This window comes from Neovison vison, chromosome 1 (genome assembly GCF_020171115.1).
Source record: "Neovison vison isolate M4711 chromosome 1, ASM_NN_V1, whole genome shotgun sequence".
Lineage (NCBI taxonomy): Eukaryota > Metazoa > Chordata > Mammalia > Carnivora > Mustelidae > Neogale > Neogale vison.
In genome coordinates this window covers 135,063,408-135,086,957 of record NC_058091.1, presented here as the reverse complement: position 1 = coordinate 135,086,957, position 23,550 = coordinate 135,063,408, and the positions used below count along the sequence as shown (strand labels likewise).

Sequence of the window (23,550 nt, the reverse complement as noted above, 5' to 3'; positions counted from 1 at the left end):
TCACAATATAATTAAGTGAGAAATCACTAACAAAAACATAAATAAAATCCCCAACAGTGTGGGGGGAGAATTCTATCAAAAGAATCAAAGAAGAAACTGGCATAGAAATTAATGAAAGCAACAAATATGACATTGTGTAGAATGTAATAAAGCAATACGCAGAAAGTAATTAACAGTTTTCAGTGACTCAAACAGGAAAGAACAAAGGCTTAAAATAAATTAGCCCAAATTCCAACTTTAAGAAACTTGATAACAGAATAAACCCAAAGAAAAAGAGGAAAAAAATAATAAAAAGCAAAACTTAATGAAATTAAAAGGACAATACAATATGCAGAAAATCAGAAGTTGTTGTAAAATAAGGAAGTGAAACAGATAAGCCTCTGGTGAGACTAATCAAGAGAGAAAAAGCACAAATGAGCAAAATTAACAATGAAAAAATCCAGTAGCAATGAAAGAGAGTTAAAAGAATACCACCAATGACTTTTTGCCAAACTTGAAGACTTGATAGAATGTATACACTGTAACAAATATGTAACTTACTGCCTGATTGAAAAGAAAAAAGAAAGTATGAGCAGAACCTAAATATACTGATTTGATACTTAAAAAATCTACCTTCAATCCCTCTTGAAAGTCAAAGTATATTACAAGACCTTCCTGTAAAGCAATCATTCTAATATTAAACAAACACATCCATGGGAAGCAGGACAGTTCTCAGATCTCCTCTGTTAAGCTAATATAATTTTGAGACAAATCAGAAAAGGAAAATGATAAGAAAACAAACCATTATTTCTTGAACATGGACACAGAGTTCAACAAATATTAAAAGATCAATCTAGCAGTGTGTTTAAAAAGCCAAATATCAAAACTAAATTGGTTTTATTAAGAGAATGTAAGTGCAGTTTAAACACTAGAATGAGAGAAGACCAGAAGATCGGCTCCATATATGAAGAAAAAGTATTTGATTAAAAAAGCAGCCACTTGGGGCACTTGGGTGGCTGAGTGGGTTAAAGCCTCTGCCTTCCCCTCTGGTCATGGTCCCAGGGTCCTGGGATCGAGCTCCACATCGGGCTCTCTGCTCGGCGGGGAGCCTGCTTCACCCTCTCTCTCTCTGCCTGCTTCTCTGCCTACTTGTGATCTCTGTCTGTCAAATAAATAAATAAAATCTTAAGAAAAAAAAAAGCAGCCACTTATGATTCTTTTTAAAAAATTTCAATAATTAAAAAATAACCTCCTTAGGCTATAAAAACAAAGCAAAACTAAAAAACCTGACCACAGCCTCCCATAAAAAGACTTCGAACATTTGAATGATGAAATACTAGAAGCACTCCCTTTAAAATCAAGAAAAAGTCAAAGATGCCAACACTACCATTCTTCTGATATTTTACTGGAGCCAACTGGGTAAAACAAGAAAAATAAATAAAGGAACAATGATTTAAAAAGGAAACAAACTTTGATTGCTTCCAGCTGTCTATAAGAAAATCTAAAGCATTTGCAGATAAATTTTCAGAATGAATGATTCAGGCAAGTGGCTGGATATAAGACGAATATACAAAAAAATCATTGCATTTCTATTTGTCAACAAGAACTAGAAAACAATTTCACATATACAATCAATGAAAACAGCAAAAAAATAAAGTACCAACAAATAAATTCAATAAAATGAATACAAGAGCCATATAGGAAAAAAAATTATAAGACATAAAGAAAATACATGTATCAAAAATATGCTATTTTTATAGCTAGAAAGCCTGGAAATTGTGAAAACAGTCACTGTGCCCCAAAGTCAATGTAATCCCAAACAAGGTCCTAAAAGGTTCTTTTAGAAGCTGATTCTAAAATGTAAATGGATGAGCAAAAAACCAGAAATAGTCAAAACACTTCAGGAATTTACCCTGTTTTACTGTATGTTAAAACATAAAGTGAATTAATACACTGTAATATTAACCTATGGATGCATAAACAGAACAGAACAGAAAACCAAGAAACAAACCCATACATATAAGGAAAATTAGTATGGAACACAGAGTAAAGGAAAAATCCACTCGATACATGTTCAGGGACAAAAAACAAACAAACAACCCCCCCACACACAAAAAACAAAGCCCCCATGAAACTGGAACCCTGATACTATATTTTTTTTTTAAAGAACCAACTCCAGACAGATTTTTTTATCTGAATGTGAAAGTTTTTTTTAAGAAGAAAATAGAGAAAAAAGTATGTATGACCTTGTTGTAGGGAAGCATAGAAGACAAGCAAAGTAAGTTTAAAAATCCCCAAAACAAAAAAATACTAATCATAAAAGAAAAAGCCTAATAGTTTGATAATATTAAAATCAAGAGCTTCTGTTTACTGGAAGGCAATTTAAAGAAAGTAAAAAATTAAGCTCAAAACTAACCACATAACATGAATAAAGGACCGTTACCCAAGATATATTAAGAAAAAAAACAAAGAGTTTTAAAATGCACAAGATATTCCTAAGCATTTCAAGAAGGTAGAATACAAATGAAGGCATGTTTAATATTACGATTAAAATAAATAAATTGAGAGCAGGATAAAATACTATTTTTTATCCATCCAACTAGAAAAAAATAAAAGGGTTGACAATTCTAAGCACAAAATGAATTCTTAGACACCATTAAGCTCCCCATTGTATGCCCCGGAAAACTCACAGATGTGCACTAGGATGCGAGAATCTTCATAGCTGCAAGGAGGTAGAAATAACTCAAATCCATCAACAGGGGAATGGAGGCACACATTGTCTCACACAATAAAGTATTATTACAGCGAGGAAAAGAAAGAGCTACATTCAACAACATATATACATTTTAGAAACAATGCCGAGTGAACAAGCTGTTAAAATTATACAAGATTATTTTTAATGCCCAAACTCAGGCAAAACTAAAGAGTATAATTATTTTCACCAAGCATTAACACTATGCACACAACGTTGAGGACGGTGAACACCTCAGCAGAGAGACGGTGGGATGAAACAGCCCAGCAGCGCTCAGGCCGATGCGACAGCCTTGACAACGCGCCGGCTCTTACTTCCATGGGTAGCGGGATTAAAGACACCGGGTTATTCTTATGCTATATAATATGTTACATGCACTAGCTTGCAGGTATCAAATATTATATGATAAAAATTTTAAACTATTAAAACTAAAACTTACAAAGAAAGCACATGAAAGCTCTCCTGAGAAACTGATTCATTTCTCCCCAGTTTATTTTATAACATACTCCATTCCCGCACTGTGACATTCACTATTTATTTTTCATTTAAATCCTGTGCAATAATGTGGGGAATAGTGTCCAATACAACAGATGCTAGGAACAAGGAAAGAGCACTGAAAGGAAGAGTTTGATGATATTATGGAGAATTATATGAATGCTACATGTTCTCTTTATCCCCAAACCCATTAAAATGAAAATAAATCAAAGCCATTCATAAGCAGAAAGAATAAAAGAAATACATTAACACAATTTCGCGTCCTTCTTTATTTTATTTGTGCGTAATGAACCAAATCACTTTCTCTGCCACCATATGAAACAGATTAATCCTTTCTTAAAATGTTAGAAAATAATAAAGATCTATCAAAGATCAAGGTTTACTTTTTTTAAAATGTTTTTTGTGAGGGCTTGTCATTAATGAAGATGCTTTTGAAGATAAATTAGTTACCTGTCCTAATGGTTAAAAATAAAGGAAAGGGGAGAAAGATCCACAGATAAGTTAAGGACTACACTGTCCTCTATGGAAGCAAAGCCTTAGAACCATGAGCACTGTAGAAAAATAACCAGATGCAGAAGAAAAAGTCAGACTTGCAGGGGGAAAAAAAACAAAAGCACCTTGAAAAAACAGTGAAAAAGTGACCTGTCCTAGATGACTCGTCTTTTTTTTTTTTTTTAATTTTTTTTTAATTAATTTATTTTTTTAATTTTCAGAAAAACAGTATTCATTATTTTTTCACCACACCCAGTGTTCCATGCAAGCCGTGCCCTCTATAATACCCACCACCTGGTACCCCAACCTCCCACCCCCCCCGCCACTTCAAACCCCTCAGATTGTTTTTCAGAGTCGTCTTAATAAAAATAAGAAACAACAAATTTTTAAAGAACATTATTTGAAGGAAGAAATGAATTTTTTAAAAAAATAAATATATATTTTTGAAGATTTTATTTATTTATTTATTTGACAGAGAGAGAGAGAGATCACAAGTAGGCAGAGAGGCAGGCAGAGAGAGGGGGAAGCAGGCTCCCCGCTGAGCAGACAGCCCAAAGTGGGTCTCGATCTCAGAACCTTGAGATCATGACCTGAGCCAAAGGCAGAGGCTTAACCCACTGAACCACCCAGGTACCCCAGAAATGAATTTCCTTGAATAAAACAGGCAGCTCAGCAAGCAAAGACTTGAGAAATCTCACAACTTTTTATTACTCAAAGATTTTATCTCATATTGTTAAAGACAAACTGGTATTATTCCTTAATTATATTTGAGGGAAAAGCTATTTTATTTTTAATTTGCCTAGAATGTGTACATAAAAACGAAAGTCAAGTAGTAATTCTAGGCAGTGAATTGCACAGAACTATGCTCACTTGGTATTCATGCTAGGTCTTAAATAAATGTAGTCACTAGATTATTCTGAACCTCATTATTCAATTTCTTTTTCTAGAACCTTTGTTCCATTTCTTCCTTCCTATCAGGCATTTAGTTCACTCTTCTTAAAACTCTGCCACTGGAGTAAGAAAGAAGGAAAAGGAAAACAGGCACACATTTATTTTTCTACTTGAAGCAGCTCTAACCCATTACTAGACGTGAAAGATCTCTTACAGCATAGCCTGCATGTCTAAATGGTCTACAGTGATGGGGGAAGGGATCTTCAGTCAACCACTGAAAGGGACAGCATGGCTACAGTGACTTCTCCATTCTTTCTAGACTTTTCTGCAAGAATGTCATTAAAGGTGCCTATTTGTTAAGGACCTCCCAGGTTGCATGGAAGAAGAGGGTGGGGAAAAGGAAAAGAGGGAAGAGAGACAGTTCAGTGCCACTGCACAACACAATCTAACTATTCAGACCAACCCCAAACCATCACAGGTTGGTTCAAGGGATGGAGAATGTGGATGGCCAGAAATATTTCTACTAAAGACACCTAGCTACAAACCTAACTGGATTAAAAAAAGAAAAAAAAAAAAGACGTTCAGTTGGAATCCTACATGTAATCCTAAATTACTCTGTCAAAATATTCCACTTTCATTAGAAGACAGAAGGACAAAGAAATAATAAATCATGAAATAGAAACGCTCTAAAGGGAGGTTTAATTACGCCCTTTTAATCAATTTTTCTCATTAACATATAGGGTTAGAATACTATCCACTTCACACTGTCTTCCCTCTGCACTGGCTGTTTTATACTGAATGTACTTTTTCCTGCTACCTGGAAAAGTAACCAGTGTGCTTTCTATGATGACAATCAATTTTTGCATTTAAACTTTTTTATTTTTTATATAAAATAAACATTATAATAAAAAACAGAAAGCCATATAAATAAAAGTTAATTTTCCTCAGCCCCTTCCTCCACCATTATAAATATATTTGTGCATAGTCCTTGCAAACTTTGTCCAAACCTGTACAATCATATGTAAAAGTAGGTGTGTAAATATATTTGGTTCACATGTATGCCTTCATCATTTGACTTTACAAAAAAATTGAGATTTTTACAAGCTACAGTGCAGTTTCACTTTTCCTCATTCAGCAACAAATCATCACCATCAATTTTAATTAACATTTCTTTAAAAAGTATATAAAATATCCTCAAATATGAATGTATTATAATTTATTCAACTATTTTCTCACTGACTAGCATTCATATTATTTTATTGGTCTCGGGCTTTTGTCCTTATGAAAAAATACTGCATCACAAGAACACACATAGGCACATATATATATGTAAACAGCCATCATTAGTCAGTGTATTTGTACTTTTATTGCTATGGGATGGTCTCATAAACAGGACTTTTGAAAGACCTGCAACAATCTTCCACAATCCCACCAGCAATGTATAAATACCTGGGAAACAGTTACAGAATATGATACATAGCTAAAGCATTTCATAAAGCAGAGTCCATATACTTCTAGACATCAATTAGTCTAAGGTGATTTTTAATTTTGTGATATGTTTACATTTAGTAAGGCTGCAATTATAAGGTAGCTATATAGGAATCACTTAAGAATACAGTCTATATGCGGTTGAGTTCAATTTACCTTTTTTTGACACTTCTGCCCCATTAAGTTCTTTTTGTGCTTCTTCAATTTTGTCTAAGAAAAAGAAAGAAATTTTACAAATCAATTCATCATATACAAATAAAAATACAGAAAAACAAACATACTACTTATACATGGTATCTGACACATAGTAATAAATACTTATTGAATGAATTATTTGTGAAATAAATGCACTTAAACTGTCAAAATAATGATATATTCCCCTTATTTTAAAATTGAATTTCTCCCTTCAATCATGTCTTGGTCACAAGGACCACTTCCAATTAATTAATGTTTCCATAATGCAAATAATGAGTACATTTCAAATACTGAACTATAGTTTAAAAAAAGTCTAGGTCGGGACGCTTGGGTGGCGCAGTTGGTTGGACGACTGCCTCCGGCTCAGGGCGTGATCCTGGAGTCCCAGGATCGAGTCCCACATCGGGCTCCCAGCTCCATGGGGAGTCTGCTTCGCTCTCTGACCTTCTCCTCGCTCATTCTCTCTCTCACTGTCTCTCTCTCTCTCAAATAAATAAAATAAAATCTTTAAAAAAAAAAAAAAAAAAGTCTAGGTCCCTAAGAAAAGCACCTAAAAATAAAACTTTCCTTATTGAAGATATACAATTGCCCAGGAAGGATTTTATTAGAGAGATATAACAAACGCCCCCTAGCTTAGAAACAAGTCTAATCCAAGTTCATAGATGGCCTGAGACCTATGCCAAACATGGAAGTACCAGGAAATAATGAAATGAGGAGCTTTAATTAATAGCCACCTGTCCTGCCAAGCCTTGGTAACAGGAGAGTCATTTATGAAAGGGGAGGGTAGCATACTGCATTGAAGATATTCTGTATCAAAGTAATGGCCACAGAACTGTTTGTTTTGAAGGAGCAGGTATAACCCAGAAGTAACGCCTAACAAGGCCCTGGGAGGCTGCCCCAGGAGCGGACAGGAGAGGGAGGCACGTGTGGGCCCTGAGCCGACAGGTCTTGGATCTGAGGATCTGAGCACCACTGGCTTTTGCAAAAAAAGCATGTGTTCTACCTTGGTTAACAATTAATTTACAGTTTATATGGATGCACTTATATTTGATGATTATGACAATAACCAGTTTCAAGTTTAACACAGGGTAGTTGAAGGGCTTGTGATCACGGGAGAAGCTACAAAATTCCCGGGGAACTATTTTGCACTGAAATGAATACACAAACAATAATTATATATTATTATAGTTAGTTCATAGAAGTATCACTTAAAAGCTTTCAAAATATTGGTACTTCCATCATTTATGCCTTTGGGCATCCACCATTGCCCCCAGAATGGTCTCCAATGCTGCCACCGCTGGCCACAGATGAGCCTCTGAAATGCATCTTTTCCAAACAAATAAAAGATGCAGATCCCACCACAGGTCCCCTGAACTCCGGTCCACCTGCTGCTTCTCCCGTCCAGCTTGTGGGGGAAAGCCAGAAACTCAGAGAACCTCCAATTTACTGACCAAACTTCTTTTAATTGCTTATTGATCCACCCAGCCTACAAAAAAAAGGCAGAGTGGGAGCAGCAGAATAAAGGAGACAAGCTAGTTTGAAATATTAGACACTGACTATCAGCATTGATCAAAAATAACTAAATTTTTATCCTGACAAAGGTATCCCCACAGCAATGTCCTATTTCTTTGCTGCCAATTATCGGATCCAGAATGAGATGTATGAGGAGTAAAGGTAACCTGTAGAAAAAATAAAATTTTTCTTATGTATAAATTCTAATTATTTCTCATGAAATGACAGGTGAATTTGGAAACCGCCCTTAAACGCCCCCCCCCACCCGCAAAAAAAAAAACAAAAACAGAAACCTCTTATTAAATGTGGGAAGTGGATCCTGCTTCCACAGTAATTTTACTTCAAAGAGAAAAATACCAAATGCAAGGATGAAATCTATGTTCATATAAATAACAAAAGGGCAAGGGCCACTTAAAAGAAATAAAATATACTAAGTACACTGTAGACCTTCAAAAATATAAAGACACAAATCATATAGTTTAAATATACAGTCCTTGAGAAACATAAAAAGGAAAAAACACTGTTAGTTCTGTGCCAGCAGTACATCCAAACTCAAGAACCATAAATAATATATACGTATATAGTCTATATGTTCACAGTAGTAATGACTGTGTTTAAGAGTTTATGCACATATAATTTGGCATTTTACAATAAAACAACTGTTTATTAATAGAATTGACTGTGGCTCAAAGCAACAAAAACTCATGATCTAACACATATTTAAAGAACAGCTGCTATTCAGTATAGGGAGGTTTGGTCACCTGCTGTTCATATGGTAACCTAACAAATTCTTAGAAATGACCTCAATTTACATGTGATCACAAAACACTGCTCTTTGTTGTTAAATTTTCTATCGAGTTGCCTTTTTCTCTTCACAATAATAGTGCCTAAATCAGCAGATGTAGGACATCTACTATGTTAGGGATAAGCACCTACTTACATGCTTTTACCTAAGGCTCCAGTTCAATAGGTAAATACAATTTTCATGTAGAGGGCTTCTAACGGCCAATTTTCAAAGCATTTGCTTCGATTTTTAGAAAGAAGTCCTGTTTATATTTAACCTATGCTTTATGATTCTCCTGGTAAAACAGGATGTTTCAGAGACATTCCAAAATCACAGAGAAAGTGGTCATATATTGTACATACTTAATTGGTTCAGACAAGGTAATTTACTGATACTTAAAGCAACATTTATCATTTTTTTGCACTATGACTCAGAGCAATAAATATATTTTTACATCCCCACCAACTGCACATGCACACTATTATGTGTATACATAATTCAGAAACAAACTTACCCACACTCCATCCTCTATCTTTTCCTATTAAAAATGAAAAATGCTGCCTTGCCCAGCCAGCTACATTGATTTCACAACCCACTGTAGGATTCTGAATCAGATATAAGCAGCAGTTCCCTACACATCTTTTTACCTTTTATTTTTTTACCCTTTTCCTTTTACTAAGGCTAACACTTCCCGGCAATAATATATGGTCTCCTTATTGTAAGCCTTGACTTGGAGGGCTGGGGGTGTTGTTTAGAATGGGATCTCCGATTTGGAGCCATCTCTGTCACCCCCCTTCCCAGTGTCACTATTATCTGAGCTAACAATCTCACAGAAAACTACACATTCAGAAATAAATTGTAGTTTCTCTGTTGCTATTGTTTAAGGATAAAAACAGACCCACACCATGTTGGTAAATGCAAAGTGAGGAGCGTGTTCTTATGTAATGAGTTCTTACTGTATTTAAGGTGCAATTCTAATTAATTCAACTTTTACTAAATGTACTTTGAGGAGCTGTCACCTGGAAAAGGCAACACAAATAGATCCATAATCTTTCCTAAGTTCCAGAGAGGCCTGTGGCTGAAAGAGTAACAGGCCAGGAGAGGGGCGGGGGTACTGATCGTGTAAGTCATATTTTGGTTCTGCAACTATTAAAAATTTACAACTTTTTATGGATTTTCTTCTCCAATAAAGCACAGAAACTGTTTGCTAATGGCAAAGGCTACAAACGAGCTTGTATAAGAGCTTACATATTTTTAAACCTTTGTTTGTAAAAAATAAATAAATATTTTTGGTTGTACAGAAAATGATACAAAAATATTGTTTCTGTCATCCTCATAAATAGTTAAAGAAAAAAATCTCTTTATGAAATGTAACCTGAAAACACTGAGCAAAAACAGAAAAGAAAAAAAAAACAAAAACCCAAGTTCTAGAGCCTTAGAAACAAACTTTCTTTTAGGGCTCTGGGAAGAAGACTGAATGATAAAAACAAATCATTTATAAGCATAAAGCACTCTTCAAAGAGAGGTTCATGGTGAGTTCCTGCCGTCTGGCCATGTCTATCCTATGGTGAAGTGTGGGGGCCTCCCTCCACACCACTAAGGAGCCTCAGGATGCCTGTAAGACAGCACAGCTCTGGGGACCAACCCACGGAGTCCTGAGGATTTGATTCAACCAAAGCTGTGTTTTTACCATGCCGAATGTCTACCCTGTGTCAGGTACAACAGGAGGAACTAGAGACAGGAAAGCAAAACAAACAAAACAGAATGGCTTTCCTACAGGGGCTCACAGGTTACTCTATCCTTTCAGTGATCACTTGAATGTCAATTTCAAGGTAAATTCCACTGTGTGGCTAAGGAGGTCCCCCTCTGCCTTCCTCCCACTCCCACTCCAGCTTTCTTTCCTGCTTCAGCAGCACCTAATGCAGGCTCCATCAGATCCCTTCTCCAGTCCCTTCTCCTAGTGGTGTCCTTTCAAGATTCACCTCTTCCAGGAAACCTTCTTTAAACACCCTCATTCACAAGCCTGTTGCTCCCTTCTCTGTGCCACCATGAAAGCTTGCATGTGGAACTGTGGGTCTCTGTAGCAACACAGCTCATGGTCACTGGTTACTAATGAGAGCAAGACTTACTGACTGGATCAATGCTAACAATACCGCGCTGAGACACGGAAGCACTGGTGCACTCTGAAAGGGAGGAGAAGGCATACCTGTACACAGATTTAAAACTGGTATTGGGGAAAATAAATAAATTGGAAAAAAAACCAAAAAACAAAAAACTGGTATTGGGTGGTTCCACTTAAGAATTTTATCCTCTTTAACGTTACAAATCATTTCAACATGTGTGAAGCCATATGGGTACCCTGAAAACACTTGAATCAACTATTTATTACTCCATTTGGTCAATGACAAGTGATTTCTACCTTAATTTTACTAGCTCGTCCTGCTTTTCGGATCGGCACCTGTCACCCCTGCTCTAACACCATACTCTCCCTCTTCACTGGGCCCTAACAGCACAAAGCCAAAAGGCTAATAGTAAAATTGTATGAAATAGATCCTAATGAACTGTAAAAGGCACCTCTATTTACTGAAAGAGATACCATCTGATTGAAAAAGGATCACCATATGTGACTGTACTATTTTTACTACTAAATAAGCATAACTCCTACGTCCCCTCATTACCCATCAGTACAAGCTCCTTACTCTTACTGTTTGCTGCTAGAGCTATTTCGGTCAGACTAAATATATGACAATGACGTAATGTTAAAAATGCACCCGATACCCATAACCATTTATACGTGCTCTTTTAAATGAAAACTATCCCAGTGTTCACTACCAACTCAGCTAAGTAAGCCTGTATTTATGTGCCATACGTCTTTGTACCTCTGGACCTCTGTCTTCCAGGCAGATGGCACTGTACAATAATGCTGAAAATGAAAATCCAGACTAGTAATATTTCAAAAATTGGAAAATACTGTCTGAAGTAAATGGTGGGGGGGGGGAGGAAAAAAAAAAAAACAACTCTGTGCTAATGAATTTGAAAATTCTGATTAATTAGTAAAAAGTTCCAGAAAGCAAAATTACTCAACTTGATCCAGGAAGAAGAAAATGCCACTGGAGTAACAACCATGGATGAAATTAAGACAGTTATCAGAGAGTAACATAGAATTACCTTATTTTATGTATGTATGTAGGTATGTATGCATGTAAATATGTATGTATTTAGAGAGAGAGGAATCGGGGGAAGTAGGAGAAGGAATCCCAACCAGGTTCCACACTCAGCACAGAGCCCAATGTAGGGCTCAATCTCACAATCTTGAGATCGTGACCTGAGCCGAAGGCAGACACTTAACCAACTGAGCCACCCAGGCGCCCCTAAATCACATCTACTATTAGTGTAGTAAGAACAAAACAAAACAAAAACAAAAAACCCTCAACAGTAAGTAGAAATAGGATAGACTTCCCCATATTAACCAAGCATTATTCTAACAAACACCCCAGAACAAAGAAATTGGCCACTAATCACATGATCACTTCCTCGAGAAAGCCTTCCCAGACCCGGTCCCCCACCTCTGATCTGCACCTAGCACGGTGCTCTCACCCCCGGAGCAGCATCCGTTACCGCAAGGTTTTCTGGGACCACTTCTAAAACATTAATGCACAGGGTTCATTCAGTTGGGAATATATGCATTAGCTCCCAGGTGCTAGTGTGAGGATACACAAAGATGAGCGAGCCACATGCAGGAACCTTCAGAGGTAAACTAGCAGTCCTTGCACGTGCTGTGCTGTGATGGTGTGACTATAGCTATGGGGGCCTGGAGAACACAGAACAGGGAAGCGTGGCTGTTCCGGCAACAGAAGATTCCTGAAACACGTCCGTGGAAGAGATACACAAGCTGAACACAAACAGAAGATGAGCGATCCCACCGCAGAGAGAAGAGGAGGACACAGGTTGGACAGCAGGAGGAGGTTGGAAAGGCAAAGAAGAGGAGGACACAGGTTGGAGAGCAGGAGGAGGCTAGAAAGGCAAAGAAGAAAACCAGACAATGTGTCAGGAGCTAAGAGTAGTTTGGGAGCAAACCTGGAGAGCACAGGTCTAGGGATACAGGGATTGCAAACTACCTTCCTACATACCTAGCAATTAAAACCATACTGTGGAGTTGGCGGAAGCAAAAACGTAACTAGTCGATGAAGTGTCTGGACTACAGGTAGTAGGATCTTTGGAAACCAGTTCATCCATATTACAGTGATTAAAATACTATAAGTCTAGACTAAGACCATAGAAGGAGTGGGGCAAAGGCCATTCATCACAGTGCTTTTCATACTAGGGGAAAAATAAACCTAAATTATTTACAGGATCTGGCAAAAGTAGGTGTTCAATAAATATCTGCTGGGTGAATTCTTGAGAAATAAGTAAATTATGGTACCTCCGTATAACAGAATATTATAAAACCATTGTATTGTAGGTTTCTGGAAGGAGGGCCTACTGAACCAGTAACTACAGAAATGGTGGCCCCAGATTATATAGATATTAAGAGCTTTGACAAGGGGTGTTAATGGGCCGCCTTCCTTCCAGTTAAGAACCAGTGGTGGGATGAGGCAGCCCCAACAGTTAAGGAGGAGGTAGAGTAAAGGAAACCCAAGAAAGAGGCAAAGGGGGAAAAAAAGGAATGGCTGAAAAAAATGAGGAGACCTAGAAACAACTTTGGTCCCAGAGGTCACCAGAACAGTGTTTTACTATCATATCTGTAGATGATGCACTCCGTAAAGACTGAAAAAGCTTCCACTGGATTGAGCCATTAGGAGGTCCTAGTGATGCTTCGCAAAAGCACACAGTGGGAGGGAGAAGCCGGAGGGCAGGGGCTGAGACAGAGATGGGATGGAAGGTAAAGGAGAGAACAGAGCAGAAGTGTCTTTCCAAAGATTCAGTGGAGAAGAAGAGAGGGAACAGGGGAGCCACTGAGAAACACAGGGTCAAGGGAAGGTTGTTCGTTGTGCTTTTCAGAAGGCTAAATCAGGTGAAAAGTCTACTAATGGGAAGGTTGAGTTTGAGGGAATACATATCCAACTGCCTCAGTTTTATTGAGATTAAGAGGCATGATTGTCTACAAAGGAAAAGAAGCACAGTGTTTCTATAAGGGGTCTTCAAGACTAGCTAAGGTGAGACAAATTACTGATGAGAGCGGAAGAGCTGACCAATTTTAAGGACAAGTAAAAGCACCGATGAACAGCGACTAGGTATCTGTGAGGTGGAAACCCTTGGGTATTGCATGGCTCCCATGTGCTGTTTATCCTAACAAAGTCTGGCAACCTGGATGAAGAAAAGGAGAACGAATGCCAAATTTGGACTTTTCCAGGGGGGAAGGACAAAGAGTTCAGTGAGATGAAGATACTAGAGGATGGATCATCTGATCAGCCAAATACACAAGATGGGTCGTGGTTTGGTAGGCAGTGGTGAGGAAGGAACCGAACAAGGAGAAGTCAGAACAGAAGGCCAGAGAACAGAAGCTGAGAGTCTGAGACCAGCAAATCTGGCTGGTTGTGATCGATTTCTGAAATGAGGTTCATGGGTTTGAAAAAAGATCCAGAGTTTGGCCGCACGTAAAGTAGGGCAGAGAGAAAGGCTAACTGGACACGAACAATCTGTTCATCTAGTACGGTAATGAGTCATGGAACAGAAAAGATTAGGAACAAAATCTACCATAAGAAAACTCCAACTGTGAAATGCCTAGCCCTGTTATACTTTTACGTATACATAAATGTATACCTTTATAGACTTTGCAAAATTGTTCCTTTACCCTTCTCAGAAAGCATGTTTCCACTGGGACACTGAGGAAAAGAAAGAGTTCAGAGAGAAAAGTAAAAGCTCCATTAAAAAGATATGGATCAACTAAATGCAATGTTTCTTCTATAAGAGGATCGTCTGGGTATCAAAACTGACCAAGGAAATAACAAAATTTATACAAACAGTGGATATGTTCCCACTGAACCAGGTAAGGCTTTTAAATTACTTTTTTGTCCTTAATAACATATCGTCGGTTCCACTTTGCAGAGTTCCTTAGTCTTCATCAGCAGAGCTGGGAACTGTGTTAGCCCGCTGTGTGCAAAATAAGCTTTGAATAGTGGGGTAATTATAACTTATTACCCCTAGAGGGGGCTAGGAAGTCCTCCGGTTTTCAGAGTTCAGCATACATTTCCCAAGAAGTAAAAAAGCAAAGCAAACTCCCAAACTCTCTTTCCTAAACCTCACAGGGTTTCAGAACCCATGAGAAGTCCAGCCAAGAAGGTCAAGTTTGATGAAAAGCTCCTTCTTCAGGTGGCTGCCACAGCAACGTGGACCAAGGTGGAGTCCCCTGATGTCAGCCTCCTGGCTCATTTCTTTTTCTTCTTTTTTAAAGATTTTATTTATTTATTTGACAGAGAGAGATCACAAATAGGCAGAGAGGCAGGCAGAAAGAGAGAGGAGGAAGCAGGCTCCCTGCTGAGCAGAGAGCCCGATGCGGGACTCGAGCCCAGGACCCTGAGATCATGACCTGAGCCGAAGGCAGCGGCTTAACCCACTGAGCCACCCAGGCGCCCTCCTGGCTCATTTCTAAGTCACCGAAGAGACCCGAACTCCAGCTTGTGGCTGCTTTATTACTGCAGTCATTTAAAAATCTGGGTAGAAAGGCTGCAGCCCCTATCAATCAAATCAGCACTAGAAGTTTCCCAGGTGATTCTAATAGGCAGACAAACCTGAAAATCAATGTTCTCTAAATTACAGATATTATCAGGTCAAGATTCAAAATTGTGTAAAACCCAAGGAGTTAGGGGGAAAGTCTTATCAGCTGGCTCCTTGGAGCCACTTTTTATCAAGTAACAGGGACAGGGACAGCAACAGCTTCTGCCTTATCACAGGGGCTGCTGTTGTTGGATGGACACTGGGAAGATAAGGAAGGGGGAGCTCCTGGGATGTTCCATGGCTAGGGATGTCCAATTCAAGTATACAGCTAACATGCCAAGTCAAGCCAGACGTTCTTAACAAGCATTACATCACAGATAGATCGACTATTTATTACCAACATGAGCCCTAAAGTAGAAAATAAATCTCCAGCTGAAAACTGTATGTTTGAAAATACAAAAACTATTTAAACCTAATAAGCTCCTGTGTAAAGATGCTAAAAATTGACATGGATCAAGACAGTTTTCTAACAATCACATTAAAATACGTGGCCCATTTTGGTTCAGATATTATTATTAGAGTATGACAACACTGGTTTCCTCTTCCCACTTGATGATTTCTAACGCTGTGAATGGGAGCAGGTAGTCATGGTAACTATGATGGGGAGAGAAAGGATTAGGAAGACAGAGCGTTCTCATCCTGAGACGCTAAATGCCAGGTTCCACCGAACTTGAGTTAGTAGCCCAGTAATGGATTCACACATGTACATATGTGTGCGTACCCCCATACACGCATGCAGACACACACACACACACACACACACCACACCAATTCAGGGGTCAGCCTGTAATAGTAGAGATGGTTGAGAGAGACCCAAAAGGTGAGGATCTCAGAGTCTGAAGAGAACTCTTCTGGCCAGCTGCCTCACCTCTAGCCAGCAAATACACACACAGTTTTCCCTGTCATTTTTTTAAAGGCTTCTTATTTAAGAAAGAAGGAAAGAACTAAAGAAAGAAACAAAGAAAGACAGACAGACAGACAAAACAAAATGAAGGACTTAAATGCAGGGTGTTGCTATGATCTAGGGAACAGAAACGAAGCACAGTGAGCTGTATCTGAGGGAAGGCAGGTTGCCCACCTTCTGTGTGCCTGGGGGCTCTCCTTGGGACAGCCTCCTTAACCCTCACTGGAAGGCCACACACCACTCTTCTCCTCAACAGGAAAGAGTTCATGCTCACAGTATGCCCGGGACTGTGTAACTCAACTATGAGCTGGGGTAAATGACAGTTTGACAGTTCAGGTTTCTGGTTCCACTGGTTCCCATCCCATCCAGTGATCTCCAGTTACTGCAGATACAAATCAATCAGTATGCTCTAAGAAGTGGGGAAAAGGGTTGGGGGAAGGATGAAGATTAGTAATGTGAGGGAAGAAGGAAATCAATATTAGAAATAACTGCCCAAACCCCCTTTGGGTAGAAGAAGAGTATTTAGAGACCACAAGACTGGACAAAGAAGTACAATTACATTTCTTCTAGAATTCTGACTGGATGAAATGTCAGTCTGAGGTAAGGAATACTTGGATATTTCAGTTTCCTACTACATACCTGCTGAAGACCTGTGCCATGTGGTCTTCCCAGCTACCTGCCACTGGATTTCTCACCACTGTGTTGGCCCCTTCTGTCCAGGGAGGTCCCACTCATGAGTCTGGATGTTACGGCTGCAGTGGTTCAAGCCCTGGTCTAGTGGTTCATATCCAGCATCCCTTCAGCAAGATTCAACTCTATAGAAAGACTCCGAAACATGTATGCCATGCTGAAGAGACTCTGAAAAGGCTTCTCTCTGAATGACATTAAGTGGTTAACTGTATTCTACTGAAAAAAGAAACAAGAACTTTTTTCCACTTGTACCCCTACCACAAATTTAGCAGACACAACACACTGGTCATCTAACGCATCGGCATGGCCACCTGTCATGGTTGTATTTAAAGCAATTTTATCTGATTTTGTCTTTTATTTTCTTGTGAAAAGGAGAGACAGAGAAATTAGTATGTGACTATCTGGCCTGAAACACATTATTTACTCAAAAAAATGTTGACACTGAGGCACCTGGGTGGGTCAGTTGGTTAAGTGTCTGCTTTCGGCTCTGGTCGTGATCTCAGGGTCCCGGGACTGAGCCCTGTGTCAGGTTCCCTGCTCAGTGGAGAGTGTGCTTCTCCCTCTCCCTCTGCCCCTTCCCCTTCTTGTGCTCTCTCTCACACTCTCACAAATAATAAAATCTTTTAAAATAAATAAATAAATAAAATTTCCATATTTAAAATATTAAAAAAGAAACAAAAGAAGCGGGATGTTTTCTAAAAAAACTAGAAGATCACCAAAGTATCATTAATGTAGTGTTACAGCATTATACTTCAAATGATAATCATAAACAAGAAATGCTCTGTAACAGTGTTAAGTAAAAAGGCAAAGTTTCTACAGGCCCAGCACCCTGGGGGCATTCAATAAAGGTCACTGCCTCCAGAAATAATCAGAACCAAGAGGAAATTAAATCATTTCTGAACTACCACTAGCAGTCAGGTTTGTATATACCAAGGCCGAAAAAGATACCAAAAAGAAAACAAAATAATTTCTGGGAATACACTACCTGGTGTTTTTAACTCCTTTGGGTATGGCGGGGGAAGGTAAGAACTTAAAGATGAGAAAGCAAAGTTAGAAAGACAAAAACAAAACCCAAGAAGTAAAACAATGTATACCGTGTATTTCCATTTGTGTCTAAATATATAAACCAATGTGTGTGTGTGTGTGTGTGTGTGTGTGTGCGCGCACGCCACGGGTGTTCGCAGCCACCTCTGAGGAAGAGGGTCCACATAAGAAAGACACTTATTTCACTGTATCTTTTAATAACTAATGTTAGCATGCTGGCACATCAGATTCCAGGTTATTTTTCACACACACACACATACACACACACACACACACACACACTTTTGCATATGGTCTCAGGGACTACAGGGACCCAAAACCCAGGTTAAGAACTGACAAGGGCCTAATCTACACTATTACTATTCTTTTGCATCCTAAGTGAGCATTCAAAGGTATATTTTCACAGTGTAAAAACACGTTTTCATTTTTTCAGTCGTTAAATTTCTCCCCAAATAACTCAACAATGTAGCTCTTACTAGTACAAGCTATTCTTATGTAGCCACATGAACAAAAGGGGGGGTAAGCAGGTAACTATAACAAATAATCTGTTCTTTTCCTAGTTTTCCAGTCCCATTATATTTAATAACTCTTTACAGAGCAGAGTAGATAAGAAAGAAAAAAAAAATCACTCATCACTGTCCTAAGTACATCAGGCATCGTGCTTGGCACAGTACATTTAATTTCATCCTTAGAACCTACCCTGTGCAAAGCTTTTATCTAGATACAGTGTCTTCCCTTTGGAGCCCAGGCTCTAGTGGAGATGAAAATACATTAAGCAAGGAAGATATATTAATTTATTAGTATTTATAATATATAATAAAAAGTGATAACCTCACTTGCAAAACAAAGAAAGGACACGAAGTAAAACTCTCAAAGTATGTGCCCAACTCATAACCCATCTAACTTTTGCTTACACAATAGTTAGTGTGTAATGGAGAGTACTGCACCGTGAGTTCACCAGCTCACCTACAACCAGCTGCCGGTCAACCTGGGACACCAAACTCATGAACAAAAAGGATCAGAGGACTATCTTATTTCTCCCCTATGCCAACTTGGAAGGCTTCCCAGAGTCTCTTAATTCTTTGAATAATCACCTTACTAATATTATAAAGATCTTCCACTGATAGCGAGAACTTATTATCTACTCATTTAGGATTTCTGGCTTCTGGTAATGTCAGAGTGGCTTACAGGAGACTAACTCCCCTGTTAATACAATAAGAGTATGTATGAAGTATTAAGTTAACAAAAAACAAAAAATTTCTTGCTTTAAAAAGAAAAACAAAAAATAAAAGGAAGACATGAGAGAGTGACCAAAAGCAGGCAGAAACTGGATGGGAAACTGAAGAGCTTCACTTTTCAATGGCCATTTCCTAAGGGGCAATCACCAATTCCAGAAGAGCATGGATGGAGCAAACAGTACCAGTCACACTGGACTGAGGAGACAGAGGTAGAGTTTGGAAAGGCTACAAACAGCTGGAGTGGGGGGGGAGGGGGGGATTCCCAGAGCCTCATAGAAAAGGGTCTGGAATCTGTGAACAAGCCCCTCAAATCCCTGACTCCTTCTTGAACTGCTTGTTTGGAGGGTAAGATCTCAAGGAACCTAAGGGAAAGCAACCCAAGGCCAAGACGAAAGAACTGAGCAAAGTAACAGCAGCAACTATCAGTATGAATATAGGGGACAATGAATCTCCTGTCACATTAGAGGGTCCAGGTAAACACCTTATATTTCCAAGGCCATGCCTTGGGATTAACATCACATCCTGGACTCAGGGCAAATCAAAGAGACCTACTCTGAAAAGCCTCCACAAGTTTCAGAAAATATGATAGTAACTTAACTGTCTGCTAGTACAAAACTCAAAAAAACTCAACTTCAGATCAAGATGACAGAATGTATCAACCACACTGTTCTCTATACAACAAAACATTATAAGGAAGGTGAATCATGACACTGCTATAGACAGGTAAGTCAGGAAAAAGAATTACAGATAACAAAGATATTGTAATTAGCAAACAAGAAATTTAAATTAACTATTACAGTGACTAATTTAATCTTGTAAAGAATAAATAGCAGAATTTCAGAACATATGTAACAACTCAAAAACAGTGGAAATAATATCAACAAAATGAAATATCTGAAAAAAATTCACTGGATGGTATTAAGAGCAGATGAAATACTACAGCAGAAAAAAATTGTGAACTTGAAGACAAGTCAAAAGAAACTATCTATACTGAAGCAGAGAGAGGAAAAGTGAAAAATAACATAGTTTCAACACCCCAGGGAACAGTATCAAGTAATGTAACATATATATAACTAATGTCTCAAAAGGGCAAGAGAGAAAACTGGGAAGAAATAATAGGTGAAGAAATAATAGCTGAATTGTTCCCAAATTTGACTAAAATATCAACCTACAGATCCAGAAAGCTCAGTGAACCCCAAGTAGGATGAACACAAAGAGAACAACACATAGGCATGTCTTAGTGCAACTGCAGAATAAGGGGGCGGGGGTGGGGGTGGGGAGAGGGGCAACAGATATTTAAAGTGCTGAAGAGATGGGGCATCTGGGTGACTCAGTCAGTTAAGCATTTATCTCTTGATTTTATCTCAGGTTGTGATCTCAGGGTCAGGAGATCAAGCCCTTATTCTGGGTGGCACCAGATGTGGAGCCTACTTGGGATTGTCCCTCTCCCTCTGCTCTCCACCCACCAACCCCTGGCTGTCTCTGTCTCTCTCTCTCTCAACTAAACAAATAAATAGTAAAGTACTGAAGAGAAAAAAAAAAAATCAAATTAGAATACTATGTTTAGCAAAATTATCCATCAAAAATGAAAGCAAATAAGATATTTTCAGATAGACAAAAGTTGAGAAAATTTGTTACTTATATAAGCAACGCAAAAAGTGGTTATTTAAGCTGCAGGGAATGGTAACAGATTAAAAATATGTCTCTATAGTAGGGGCCAGCAAACTGTGGTTCACAAGTCAAATGCTGACCACAACCAGTTTTGTAAGGCCTGTACACTAATTTAAACGTTAAAAAAAAAAAAAAAGTGGGGAAAGGACAAGAAAAATATGTAATGGAGAATATATGAGGCTACAAAGCCTAAAATATTTATTATCTGGTCCTTTTCCAAAAAAAATCTGCAAACTCCTGATTTATAAGAAAGAAACAGAGAGAGAGAGGTAGGAAAAGAGACAGGACAAATAAAGGCTGTATTTCTCTTTTCTTCAATTCTTTAAGACAAACTGACCATTAAAACAAAAAATAAAAACAGTATATTATAGGGTTTCTAATAGATACACAAGTAAAATATGTGACAAAAACATTTACTCATCTCAAACTGCCCCGAGGCCCAAGGTCATCCCTATGAAATGAACTCATACAAATCTGAATCTTAATACCCATAAGTTATTTCATATTCTACCAAAATCTTAAACACTAGATTGAAATTATTATTTTTAAAAAACACAAAAATGAAATAGATGGTTTGTTCCCAACCTATTTTCTGGTACACATTTCAAACAGCAAGCACATTATCAGCTACGGCGATCTTTTGAAAAACCGAGAGCATCCTCTCTTTTTAAGTAAATAATGAATTATTTCATTCTATTAAGTACTGGCAGAGTGTGAGCTCAAATAATTCTAGAGGACGTGAAAGAGCCTGTGGGAGGGAAGAGCATGAAGAAAGCAGGAATAAGTACTCAACATGTGGGGCACCATGAGGAGGTGTAGCATGGCAGAAAGTAAATAAATACACAGGCTGAAAGGAGAACGTGGTAAAATGTTAACATATCAGGAAAGTAATCAGAGAGTCACAAATGATATGGAAGGTTCAGGTTTGCTGGCTGGGTGACTGACGCAGCCACACCACACGTCACAGAGGCAAATGACCTGCTTTCCCCCCAACATCTCTCCAACCTTAGCCACGTATACAGATGACAGAGCAAGGATTCTCCTTGCGTTTAGGAATCCAGAGATCAATGAATAAATGGGAAAAAAATGGCTTCTCTGGGATGGGAAGTCCATTTGTAGACACGATAATGAGTTTGGAACATGAGTCCAAGGGAATAAAGGCTTATTCCAGAAGAGATACTCAAAGGGAAGCTAAACAGAACTTTATTGACTGGTCAAGGCCGGATACATAGACTTGGAATTAAGAGTCTAGACTTCATGTTTATTTTCAAGGATTCTGGTTTGTGTTTCAGCATGTTTAGTCACCAGAGAAAATTGAAAGTAGTTTGCTCTCATACTATTTCAAATACTTATTTTGTAAATAATACTATTATGAGCAAGAAAATTTTTAAAATTCCGCAATACACTTACAAAGACACTGAAAGAAACTGATCGAATGGATGGGAATCGATGGCAGCCTAAAGGCCCTGCAGGAGGTTTGGGTGGAACCAAACTGCATCAGGAGTGAGCCTGCTACTAGATGTTTTCCTACTGGTATGGCTTTTGCTTTCAATTTCAGTGTATAACCCCGGGGATTTGGGCAATGAATTGTTGGAGTGTATGAGAATCCTAAATTTAAAAAACATCAGAGGTTCAGACCAGCATACATTATACAATTCAGGTTCTGTGGGGGTTTTTAATTTTATATAATTCAGTTTTTAAAAAATGATGTTGTCACAGCTGGATAAACATTTCTGAAAGTGACAAAGAAATTAGTATGAGTGGGTGCCTCTTCATATTGGGATAAAGAACAGGGGCTGGAGAAGGGAGAAAAGAGAACTTTCTCATTGTACATGATTCTGTACGAGTTGATCTTTAAAAAGAAAAAACTAAATGTATGCATTATTCATACTGAAGATGTATTACTTGCTCATTTACATATCTAGGCATGTACAAAGATATATGTATGTACATGTACATAAGTGTGGGTAGCCAAATTAACATCAGAACTGAATGCTTCAATTCTCTAAGAGTATAGAAGTACTTAATGCTTAAAAAATTCATATACTATGTATATTACATACATACACATATTAAATGTATACACATGCGCTCAGATTTTGTTTCAGTATTCTCACTTAAACTATCATTCCATGTTTCCAAAGTCATTAATGCCAGTTTCCTCCTTGCAAACTGAGGCTACATTAACATTTACTGAATGGCAGTAATACCGCTTTTAAGTACCGCAACACACTATTCTTTACACTTCCTTTAACTTATTCAACTCAACATGTTAGGCAAAATATTCAGAGGTCAGATAACAAGTCTGTTTTTCACCTCAAAACAGTCCAATTTGCATCCTTGCCAAAGGGTAATTCCCTCACCAGCAAGAATCAGAAGTTAAAAGGATATGAAAAATTATAAGTAGGTGGTAGAAGGGAGAGAAGCAAGGTGAAAACAGACAGAGTTTAACAATTTTAGTCATCAACTACAGGCACAATCTTGAAGGGGGGGGATTAAAGTCAAAATAAACCATTGTGTAGTTTATGAAGAACAAGTCAGGGCCCACAAGGTACTCCTGCAAACCCCAAAACCTTCTACCACAGCAGGTAGCTCACGGCACTGTGGGTAATGGCTTATCTGAAGTCAGCTTCCTCACTGGCCGGTGGCCCATGAGGGCAGAGACCAGGTAGGTGCTGATCAGCCCTGAGTCCTAAGA

At 38.3% G+C, this 23,550-nt stretch overlaps 1 protein-coding gene across 5 annotated transcripts in view; it reads right to left on the bottom strand.

Annotated features, from left to right (window-relative positions):
- HIVEP1 (HIVEP zinc finger 1) overlaps nucleotides 1-23,550 on the bottom strand; it is a 142,902-nt gene that overhangs the window by 60,776 nt on the left and 58,576 nt on the right. For all 5 annotated transcript variants that reach the window (XM_044258982.1, XM_044258967.1, XM_044258957.1 and 2 more), the window contains exon 3: nucleotides 6,254-6,307. In XM_044258982.1, coding sequence (XP_044114917.1) covers nucleotides 6,254-6,307 — 54 coding nt within the window. The remainder of the gene's footprint in view (nucleotides 1-6,253; nucleotides 6,308-23,550) is intronic.